We start from the raw sequence: 11,560 nt of genomic DNA, 5'->3' as shown, positions 1-11,560 counted from the left end.
ATTTGTTCTGTTTCCATTAGAAGTTGTGGGATTTTTCCCAAATTTATTCTGTTCCCGTTAGCAGGAATAAATAAAGGTTTTTTCCCAACTTTATTCTGTTCCCATTAGCAGGAGCTTGTGGGATTTTTATCCCAATTTTATTCCCATTAACAGTTGTGGGTTTTTTTCCCAATTTATTCTGCTTCCATTAGCAGTTGTGGGATTTTTCCCAAATTTATTCTGTTTCCATTAGCAGGAATAAATAAAGCTTTTTTCCCAAATTTCTTCTGTTTCCAGCAGCAGAACCTTACGGGCTTTTTATTCCCATATTTTTTCTCTTTTCCTTACACGAGGGATTTTTCCCCCTTGTTTGTATCCGGAGCCCAAAGAATAACACGGAAAAGATTCCAAACCTTTGGAGTTGGATCAGCACCACCTGTCAAAACAAGATTACAACTGTAATTAAACCACCAAAACACCTCCTTAGCCTCCCTATTAATTAATAAATATTTATTATTCTTATTTAACAACCCCCTCAATCCCCCCTTTTCCAGCTGAGCTCTGGATGGAGCCATCCCTTGTTTTGTCCCTTATGGGAAAAACTGCTGAAAAAGGGATTTTGATATTTTTATATATTTTTTTTTCCTGCTTTTTATGTCCTGGGAGGGAAGATTTAATCCACCTGTTTCCTGCTGGCCCCTTGCCCTGCCTTTTAGGCTCCCTCCCAACCTCCCCAGTGTTTTCACCCTCCTAAAATCCGATTTTTACGGCGGTTTTTTGCTGTTTAAACCCTCCCCGCCCCCCCTTATTTTTTTTTTATTCCCATCCCCCCTCCCCCCAGTTTTATTTTTCCTTCCTCCTGTTGAATTCTCGAGCCAACTGGTTGGGAAATTTAATTCCTTAATCCTTTTGTGAAAGGGCTGTGTGATGTAACCATATTCTCAATAAAAGCTTTGAGAGGTTTTATTTTACCAGCTTGGAGCAGGGGCTGTTTCCTGAGATTAATTCCATGAGAGGGGGAATTTGATGCATAAATAGAATTTTCCATCTTTTTGGGACCTGCTGCTCATCTCCTACCAGCCCCTATGGATTCCTCCAGCAGGAATTATGGATAATCCTCGAAAAAAGGAGGATTTTCCAACCTGTTCTTGTGCATGGAGTGGCTTTTCCCAGCTTTTGTTTTGCTCTCCATCCCATGGGATAATGTGGGTGGCTTGGCCACTTCTCCTGTGCTGGGCTGACTCCAAAACTTGGGGATTAAAAAGAGGGATAATTAATAATTCCAGCTGACAGCTCCCACTGCCCAAATCCCTCCGAGAGCACTGGATCTGGGAATAAAGGAGGTGCTGAGAGTTCTCCTATTCCCAAGGCATCTTTTCCGGAAAAATCCCTTTTTTTTTGTTTTTTTTAAGGATAAAACTCCATGTTAGGGAACATTGTTGCTGCTGAGGGAAATACCTGTTGCTGCTGTAAGGAAATACCGGAGCGTTTTTGGGAGTGGGAGAGACTGGAAGTGTTTTTCCCGGGAAAAACTTGCGGGATTGAGGTTGTGGGAAGGGAATTTGTGTTCGGTGGGGTCATGGATCGTGGTCCAGCTCGGGATTCCCAAGTATAAAAGGGATGTGGAGTTGCTGGAGCAAGTCCAGAGGAGACCACGGAGATGCTGGAGAACCTCTGGAGCCAGGCTGGGAGAGCTGGGAATGTCCAGCCTGGGAAGAGAAGGATCCAGGGAGACTTGAGAGCCCCTTCCAGGGCCTAAAGGGGCTGCGGGAGAGCTGGAGAGGGACTTGGGATGAGGGATGGAGGGACAGGACACAGGGAATGGCTTCAAACTGAAACATGGGAGCTTTAGATGGAATATTGGGAAGAAATTCCTGGCTGGGAGGGTGGTGAGGATCTGGAATGGAATTCCCAGCGAAGCTGTGGCTGCCCCATCCTTGGAAGCGTCCAAAGCCAGGTTGGAGCAACGTGGGAATAGTGAAGGATATCCCTGCCCATGGAAAGGGGTTGGAACTGGATGATCTCTCAGGTCCCTTCTCCCAAACCATTCCAGGATTCATCCCTTCCCTATTCCACTGCCTGGCACGAAGGGTCTCCATATCTTTGTGTTCCCACCTGGCTGGTGTCCTGCTCCCCTTTCTCCCTCAGCTTCCCTGCCCTTGGGAATGTGCAGGTTGTCTCCACGGAGGTGGGAATGGGGGGAGAGGTTGGGGCAGCACCAGGTGAGGACTCATCTCCCCGGGACATTTCATGGATGTCTCCAGTGTGAATTAAACTCCTTCGGCTCCTCTGTGGGAATTTTCCTTCTCTGATTGTCAGGAATCCTGGTGGTGGCTGTGTTGTAGCTAAAGCTGTTCTTGGAGATATCCCAGCTTGCTCCATGCTCTCCCAGTACCTCCAGGAGCTTTCCCTGCAGGATTAGGGCTGTCACTTAATTCCCAGCTTCCATCCCCTTCCTCATTTCTCTGGAGAGGTCCGTGCCTGCCTTTTCCCAGCACATTCCTGATCCTCTGGACAAGGATACAGCAGCACCTGAAGCAACTCCGTTTCTCTCTTCCTTATAACTTCAGCAGCACATCCAAGGATTGTGTTTTCCCTCCTTTGATCCATTAATCCCCTCCAGCTTTGCTTTTCCCTCTCCTGCTTCCAGTTATTGCTCCTCTCCTGGAAACAAAAGAGCACAAACGAGTCCCTTTGTGCTTGGATTTGCCCTTTGGACTTGTTGGCCTCCACCTCCTGCTCCAGGTGATTCAGTTTATCCCGGGAAGGCTGGGAGGGGAGGCCTCCTTTGGGCACAAATGACTCTCTCCGGGTGTGTCCCGTCATTCCGGAGCAATCCAGGCTCCATCTCCTTTGATGGGAAGTGCAGAGGCCACTCGGAGCAAACATCCATCCCCTGAGGACTTGCTTCCAGAACCAGATCTAAGTGGGAATTGCCCGGTTTAACAGCCCAGGTGGGTCCTCCTGAGCTGGGAGTGAACAACATCCTTAGTCATTCCATGTGATAAGGGTTGGGAGAACCACAACATCCTTAGTCATTCATGTGATAAGGGTTGGCAGAATCCTTAGTTATTCCATGGGGTAAGGGTTGGCAGAACCACAACATCCTTAGTTCATTCCATGTGATAAGGGCTGGGAGAATCCTTAGTCATTCCATGTGATGAGGGTTGGGAGAATCCTTAATCATTCCATGGGATAAGGGTTGGGAGAACCACGACATCCTTAGTCATTCATGTGATAAGGGTTGGGAGAATCCTTAGTTATTCCATGGGATAAGGGTTGGGAAAATCCTTAGTTATTCATGTGATAAGGGTTGGGAGAATCCTTAGTCATTCCACGGGATAAGGGTTGGGAGAACCACAACATCTTTTAGTCATTCCATGCGATAAGGCTTGGCAGAATCCTTAGTCATTCCATGGGATAAGGGTTGGCAGAATCCTTAGTCATTGCCTGGGATAAGGGTTAGGAAAATCCTTAGTTATCCATGGGATAAGGGTTGGGAGAACCACAACATCCTTAGTTCATTCCATGTGATAAGGGTTGGCAGAATCCTTAGTTCATTCCATGTGATAAGGGTTGGGAGAATCCTTAGCTCATTCCATGGGATAAGGGTTGGCAGAACCCTTGATGGCCTTCCAAGGAGGTTCATTTGTCTTGCTCTCCTCTGGAAAGGCTCTTCCAGCCCCTTTTTTCCCTCATGGAGCCCCTGACTGAGGACTTTGGGTGCCCCCATCACCTCTCCGTGCTGAGGGTCCAACCCATCGGGATTTTCCGGGGTTTTCTGGGCTTCAAGGGTTTTCCTACAATAAAAGCATGGAATAGGATGATCCTACAAGTCCCTTCCAATTCAACAAGTCCAACTGCTGGCCCTGCTTTGTCAGAGGTGATGAACTCCAGCTCTGGCCACCCCTTGGTTGACCCCACACCCCCTTTTCCTTCTCGTGGCTTCCTGAACTTACCCCATCCATTCCGGGCTGTTCCCCGGCTCCCACACAATTTATGGAAGAGTTCTGTCCTCTCTTTTCCTTCCAAAAAGCTTTAAAAACACCCCAAATCACTCTCCTGGGTGTCCCCAGGTGCACCCCAAAGCCTGGTTGAAAGAACCCCTCTCTCTCCTGACCTTCCGGGGTCGACCTCAACCTCAATTCTTCCCGTGCCAAGAGGAATTAAGGAAGGAAAATCCCTTTTATAACCCGAAAGCGGGTTTTGGTGTGAGTTTTTTCCCCCTATTCCCTTATGTAAGTTGGGTTTAAATCCATCCCTGCTTTATTTGGGAACTCCCGCTGTGGTTTTTAGCTTTTGTCTGCAAATTGGGTCAGGAAAAGCTTTTGGGATCCTTTGAACAGAAGCTGTCGGAGGGTGGACACGTTCCCTTCTTCGCTCTCGGCTTCCCCCATCTATATTTTGATTTAAATATCATATTTTACGCTTGGGATGGTGTTTTCTTTCAGCTGGGGCTTAACCTGGACCAAGCATTTAATTCTGGAGCTGAATTTCTCCGAGATCCATGGAATAACATCATTTCTGGGATGCTTTTTCATTTCCAGGAGCAACTGCAGCCTGGGTTGGGTTTTACCTTGGAATGAGGTTTTTATTGATCCATGCCAGGCAGGGATGATGTTTTGGGAATCCTCTTGAGGTCAGATGTGCTGGAATCCCAAGAGCTCCATAAAAGCTGAGGAAAACAAGGTGTGTGGAGATCCCAAGAAGTCCTGAAGTGAGAGCCTGACTCGAGGTCCTCACAGGGCTTTGATTTCACATCAAATGCCCCAATACCTGATTTTCCAGAGCATTTTGGTGTTGGATTAGGAGCCTGGATGGGATTGGATAAATCTCATGGAATCTGGTGGAGAGAACCCCTCCCAGCTTGACGGAAGTTTTTCTTGGAGGGAGAAATCAACTTTCTAAACCCCCTCATTGCTCCTGAAGTGACATCTTGACACTCTTGGAATATCTTGGAGAGCCATCCCGGTGTTTTCTCTTGTTCATCTCCCTTTTTCCCTTCATTTTCCCTTCCCTTTCCTCCACACAAGTTGTTCATGGACCTTCTCTGTGGTTCTTCCCTCTTCTCTCACTTGCAGTCCTCAGGCCTCCTGCCCGTGTTTTCAGGGAGTTTTTGCTCCTCTTCCCCCCAAAAAAACACCCCTTAAAATCCTCTGACTGCTTCCAAAGAAACCTTTTCCAGGACTGGAGAGGTCTCAGGTGGTGAAATATCCCACAGGAAGAGTTTGGAGCTTCCACCTCCAAGAGTTGCTCCTGGGGCTGTTGAGTTTTAGATGGATTTCCGTGGTTCTGACCTGCCTCATTTGCATATATTTGGGTATATTTCCATCTGGATTTGTCTTGCTCAGCTCTGGATCGGACAAATTCACATGGATCTCATCTGGAAACCTTGAAATTTTGACTTTGGAAGCTCCAACTTTAAGTTTGGAAGCTTTAACTTCCAAATATGGGTTAATGTCTTAGGTAGGAAGAAATGTCATCAACTGCAATGCTTTTAATCAGCTTTTAATTAATTAAAGAAATAATTATGGATATCTTGGGCTCCATCTGCATGAGCAGCTCTTTCTAGACCAGAGTTTGGGGGTGTCCCCTTTGTTTGAGAGTCTCTGGGGGCTCAAATTCAGGTGTTGCCTTCGTGGTTGGATTGGGTTTTCTTCCAAGGATCATTTCCAGTGATGTCCCAGCTGGAGAAAACCTGGAATGATCCCTTCCTGGGTTTTCTGGGTGGGATTCCTCATCCTTTTCCATATTTCTAGATGTTTTTCCAGCAATGTTTGCAGGGTGGATGGGTTCCTTCAGGGCAAATCCAGACTCAAACTTCGAGATCGAACTTTCCTGTATTTGCTCCCGAGTGTTTCAGATCCCAGATTTGTGCAGCTTTTGGGGTGTTTTCCTTAAGAGGTTTTCCAGAATAATTGGAATCTCATGTTTCCAGCTTGTTCCTTGAATGATTCTATCACATTCCTGGGTTACCTTAAAGCACTAATCCTACAGATTTATGGAGCAGATGGAGGGGCTCTGGTTCCTCAGGCTCCAATTTCCCAATTAGGAGCTTGAATCCATCACTTAAATAAAAATCCCAAAGTTAATCCTGGATCCTTTTCCAAGCAGGCAGCACTTGGTGGGCTTTAAATATGAGAAATGAATTTTAAGGCAGCTGAAATCCATGAAAATGAAACATTTTCCATTCGCTACTTGCCAATCCAAGCTGGGCTCCTGCTTTTTTTCGAGCCAGGATTTCTTTCTCCTTTCCTGCTTCCAGGAAAAAAATATTTGTTAGAAGTGATTTTTTTTGTTTTTCCCAGGTCCCACGAGGTCCTTCTGTGTTTTCTGGAGAGGTAAACAGGTGTTCCATGGAATCCTGGAATGGGTTGGGTGGGAAGGAACCTTCAAAACCATCTAATTCCAAGTCCTTGGGCAGGGACAATTCCCGCTATCCCAAGTTACTCCAAGCCCCATTCAAACTGGCCTTGGACACTTCCAGGGATGGGGCAACCACAGCTTCTCTGGGCAGGATTCCTTCTTGGATTTGGGACTGGTTTGACCCTTCCCTGAGGATGAGGTGAGACCTGGTGAAGTCCTTGGATACTTCCACGTGGAATAAAGCAGGGAAGGCGTTTTGGACAGGATGAGAGTGGGAATTGTTGGAGTTCTGTGGAGTCTCTTGGGTGGCAAAACCTTGATGTGGTGCCAAGAGATCCACCGGCGATGGTGGAGGGAAAACAGTGGGAAACAGGACTGATGTGCCCACAAAACAGGTCTTCCAAGGGAAGAAAGAGGATGAAATGTGACTCTCTGGAATTTCTTTTAGTGTTCCAGAGGATTTTCATACATTTAGATGGGATATTGGGAAGGAATTCTTGGCTGGGAGGGTGGTGAGGGGCTGGAATGGAATTCCCAGAGAAATTGTGGCTGCCCCAGCCCTGGAAGCATCCAAGGTGAGGTTGGAGCAACCTGGGCTAGTGGGAGGTGTCCCTGCCCATGGCAGGGGGTTGGAATTCCATGATATTGAAGGTCCCTTCGAACCCAAACCATTCCATGATTCCTGGAGGGATCTGCCCATGCTTTGCACTGGGGTGCGAAAAGATGGAAGTCTCCATCCTCTTCAACTTCCCAGCCTTGTGCCTTCCCAAACAGGGTTGGATGTTTTATCCAGAGGCTCATTCCATCCATCCAAACCTCTCCTGGCACAATGGGAATTGTCTCCACTCGGGCAGAGCTTTGGTGGCCCTGGATTGGGAGGCGCTCCTCATGGCAACCTCATTCCCTGGAGCATCCCATAATAACCTCTGCCAGACAGAGGGATCTTCCAGGTCCATTCCAAGCCAAACCATCCTATAATTCCAGGAAAAAGCTGGATTTGGGGTTGATCAGAGGCGTTGCTCCCTGCTGAGATCCCCATTTGGGACGAGTAGTGGGGCCGTGCGTTCCCTTGGGAAGGAGCCAAATCCAAAGAAGGAGGGAGGGATGGAATCAATTTAGGGCTTTGTGGGTCTTGTTCCTCCACCCCCATGAACTCCTGACTCCCTGGGCTCCATATCCTGGAGGATATGGGGGATATCCATATCCTACAGCTGGCAGGGGATGGAAGCACTTCTGGATGTGGGATCACATCTGTTCCCGTGCTCCAGGGTTTTCCTGAGCTCACTCCGGCCCCCCCCTGGGTTTATCTGGTGTCTGGATGAGGAGACCCTGGAAATGGGATGTGTAGTTCCTGTTCCTGGTTGGGTTTGGGAAGCTTTTAGAGAAGTCCCCATTCAGGACGAGTAGCAGGGCCGTGCATTCCCTTGGGAAGGAGCCAAATCTAAGGAAGGAGGGAGGGATGGAATCAATTTAATTTAAGGCTTTGTGGGACTTGTTCCTCCAGCCCCATGAGCTCCTGACTCCTTGGACTCCATATTCTGGAGGATATGGGGGATATCCATATCCCTCCAGCTGGCAGGGGATGGGAGTGCTTGAAGACTCGGGATCCAGGATTTTCCTGAGCTCATCTCCAGCCCCTCCGGGTTTATCTGGTGTCTGGATGAGGAGACTCTGGAAATGGGATGTGTAGTTGCTGTTCCTGGTTGGGTTTGGGAAGCTTTTAGCGAAGGGATTAGAGGGATAAATGGTCAGGAATGTGTTTTGGGAATGAAATATTTATTTCAGGTGCAGGGGAAGGTCTTGGGAGGGGGGAGGGGGGTTGGTGGAGGAGAAACTCAATGGGAGTCATCCCTGTGTGTTCACATCCCAGAATTCCATGAGTCCTGGGCTCATCCCACAGCGTGGGCAGCAGGAGAGGGGGGGATTCTGCTCCGCTCTGGTGAGACCCTCACCTGGAATCCTGCATCCAGCTCTGGGCTCCAACATAAGGATGTGGAGCTGCTGGAGCAGGTCCAGAGGAGGCCACGGAGATGCTCCAAGGGCTGGATCCCTCTGCTCTGGAGCCAGGCGGGGAGAGCTGGGAATGTCCAGCCTGGAGAAGGGAAGGATCCAGGGAGACCTGAGAGCTCCTTCCAGGGCCTAAAGGGGCTCCAGGAGAGCTGGAGAGGGACTTGGGACAAGGAAAGAGGGACAGGACACAGGGAATGGCTTCCCACTTCCAGGCAACAGGGTTTAGTGGGATACTGGGAAGGAATTCTTGGCTGGGAGGGTGGTGAGAGGCTGGAACGGAATTCCCAGAGAAGCTGTGGCTGCCCCATCCCTGAAAGTGTCCAAGGCCAGGTTGGAGCAACCTGGGCTAGTGGAAGGTATCCCTGCCCATGGCAGGGGGTTGGAATGGGATGATCTTTCAGGTCTCTTCCAACCCAACCCATTCCAGGATTCCTCCCTTCTCCATTTCCCTGCCCGAAGGATCTCCCTATGTTTGTCCACTCACCCACCCAAAACCATTCCACGCTTATTCCAGCCTCTAAAAGTGCCCTTTTTCATCCCAAAACGTGGGGGGAGGTTGGTGAGATCCTGCCCTTCTCTCCCAGCAGGGCTGTGATCCCTTTGCCCAGACCCAACGGAGCAAACTCCAACATCGCCGGGCCCGGATCAACCAGCAGATCAACAAGGAGATGAGGATGAGGGCGGGAGCAGAAAACCTCTTCAGGTGAGTCCTGCTCTCCTGAAAATCCCCTGGGAATCTGGTTGGGTGTGGGAATAATCCTCTCTTGGATGTGGCCGTGGTTGGGGTTTCACTCGGCCTTCCCTCAGCTTGGAAGGATTCATCTCGGAAATTCCCGCTCTCCCTTCGGTGCCTTTTAATTAAAAATTGTACTTGGAAAGTCCTGGAAGGCTGTTGAGAAAGCAGGATGTGGGCAGATGGAATGATGGGAAGAAATGTTGTACTGGGATGGCACTGGGAGAGCAAAATTCCTGTCTGATAATCTGGAAAGTGGCTCACATGGATATAGATACGTTGGATTCAGTCCAGAGGAGGTCATGGAGATGCTCCAAGGGCTGGAGGAAGGCTGGGGGTGTTCACCTGGAGAAGAGAAGGATCCAGGGAAACCTTGGAGCTCCTTCCAGGGCCTAAAGGGGCTCCAGGAGAGCTGGAGAGAGACTTGGGACAAGGGCTGGAGGGACAGGACACAGGGAATGGCTTCAAACTGAAATATGGGAGCTTTAGATGGGATATTGGGAAGAAATTCCTGACTGGGAGGGTGGTGAGGGACTGGAATGGAATTCCCAGCGAAGCTGTGGCTGCCCCATCCCTGGAAGTGTCTAAGACCAGATTGGAGCAATGTGAGATAGTGGGAAGTGTCCCTGCCCATGGCAGAGGGGTTGGAATTCCATGATCTTTCAGCTCTCTTCCAACCCAAACCATCCCATAAAATCATTAATGCTGGAAAAGCCCTTTGAGATCCTGGAGTCCAACCATTCCCAGGCACAGCCAAGGCCACCACTTTTCCGTGTTCCCAAGTGCACCATCCACACATCATTCCAATCCCTCCAGGGATGGTCCCACCCCCACTTCCCTGGGCTGCCTTTCCCGGTGGTTGATGTCCCTTTTCCTGCTATCCCATCCAAACCTGGTTTTCCTCCCAGAAATCCCCATCCTGGTGCTTCCAGCAGGGCAGAACCTGCAAATCCAGGGGTGTCTTTCCCTTCTTCACTGATGATCCTCATCATGGAAAGGTGACAGTGTTGCCACCATCCCAGAAATGCAGATTCCATAGAATCCTAGAATGGTTTGGGTTGGAAGGAACCTTCAAGATCATCTCATTCCAACCCTTTCCAAGGGCAGGGACACCTCCCACTATCCCAGATTTCTCCAAGCCTCATCCAACCTGGCCTTGGACACTTCCAGGGATGGGGCAGCCACAGCTTTTCTGGGAATTCTGTTCTGCTCCAGCTGATCCTGAAGGTCCCTTCCAACCCAAACCACTCCCTGATTCCCTGGAAGATGCATTTCTGGGATGGTTCCAACACTGTCCCCTTTCCAGGCTGTTGGATTCCAACTGCTCCATCACAATCCAGTTCATTGAAATCTTTCCCTTTGGAGTATTTTGGTCCAAAATACTGGCACCATTTTTTTGCAGCTATTTTATATTTTTTTTAACCCCAAAATGACCTTTTGCAGCATCTCTTGTCTCTATTTAATTTTTCTGGAATACATTGGATCACATATCCAGACTGAACAGGTCTGTCATATAAGAAATAATATAAAAAAATACCATAAAACTACCCTTAAATACATTTTTTTTGTATATTTTCCCAGTTTTTTGATTTTTTTTTTTTTAAGAATGACTTTCTACTTCTGGCCTTGAATGATTTAAGGGAATAATAGTTGATCCACCAAAAAAAATGGTGTTTTCCAGGTGGGCAAGGCCAGCAAAACTTCCAGGGGGAGGTGAATTCCATCCCCCTTCTCCCACTGCTTCATCCCTGTCTTATTTAATTAAGGAAAAAAAAAAAGGCCATTAAATCTCAACTTGTGCAACTCCTTAATTAGATTTTTAAAAAAAAACAAGGGGAAATGTGCTGGCTCAGCAAAAAAAAAAAAAAAAGAGCCTGGTTTTGGTGCAAACAGCAGGAATTGGAGCTGTGGGAAGAGGAGGGAGGAAAAAAAAACGGGATACAAACCAAATCCTAATTATCCAGGCAGGAAAATGCTCTGAGGAGGCTCCTTTTTTTTTTTTTGGTTTTTTTTTTGCTAGCTCAGCAGTTTGATGTCCTTTGGAGAGGCCACATTCCCTCCCTCCCACAAAATCCACTTTGCAGCTTGAGTAATAATAATGTGGTTTTCTGGGAATTCCGGTGCTCCGAGTTTAGGAAACCTGGGAAGTATGTGAGTGGGGGGAATAAATAATCCAGTTTGTGGCTGAATTAAGGGCTGAGGTGGAGGGGATTGTGTTGTAAATCTAAAGGTTATTGCTTCAAAATTATAGGCTTGATTTACAGGGATAAAATTCCTTTGGATCTCTTTAGGAAAGTCCTAAATGGAAGTGGAAAAATGCTGTGGGTTGTGCAGAATTTGTAGCTGAACTTGGTGGTTTCTTCACCTCTAAAATTAAAAATAAAACACAAAAAGACTTGAAAAAAAAAAGGCTGTTCTTTGGAAGAGAATTTGAGGAATTTTCCATGGATGGAGTGTTGGGAAAAAAATCCC

The 11,560-nt window shown here is 47.9% G+C and overlaps 1 protein-coding gene across 10 annotated transcripts in view; it reads left to right on the top strand.

Annotated features, from left to right (window-relative positions):
* The window catches only part of RHPN1 (rhophilin Rho GTPase binding protein 1), a 40,561-nt gene that overhangs the window by 4,364 nt on the left and 24,637 nt on the right, over positions 1-11,560 (top strand). For 7 of the 10 annotated variants that reach the window (XM_027698558.1, XM_027698557.1, XM_027698561.1 and 4 more), the window contains one exon: positions 8,940-9,058. In XM_027698558.1, coding sequence (XP_027554359.1) covers positions 8,940-9,058 — 119 coding nt within the window. Of the gene's footprint in view, positions 1-4,349; positions 4,669-8,939; positions 9,059-11,560 lie in introns of those variants that run through there. The other 3 variants (XM_027698562.1, XM_027698560.1, XM_027698564.1) reach the window with 2 other exon arrangements.

This window comes from Neopelma chrysocephalum, unplaced genomic scaffold (genome assembly GCF_003984885.1).
Source record: "Neopelma chrysocephalum unplaced genomic scaffold, ASM398488v2 Primary Assembly neopelma1_129, whole genome shotgun sequence".
NCBI classification, from domain to species: domain Eukaryota; kingdom Metazoa; phylum Chordata; class Aves; order Passeriformes; family Pipridae; genus Neopelma; species Neopelma chrysocephalum.
Note: the sequence above shows the minus strand (reverse complement) of the source record. Positions and strands in the feature narration are given on the sequence as shown.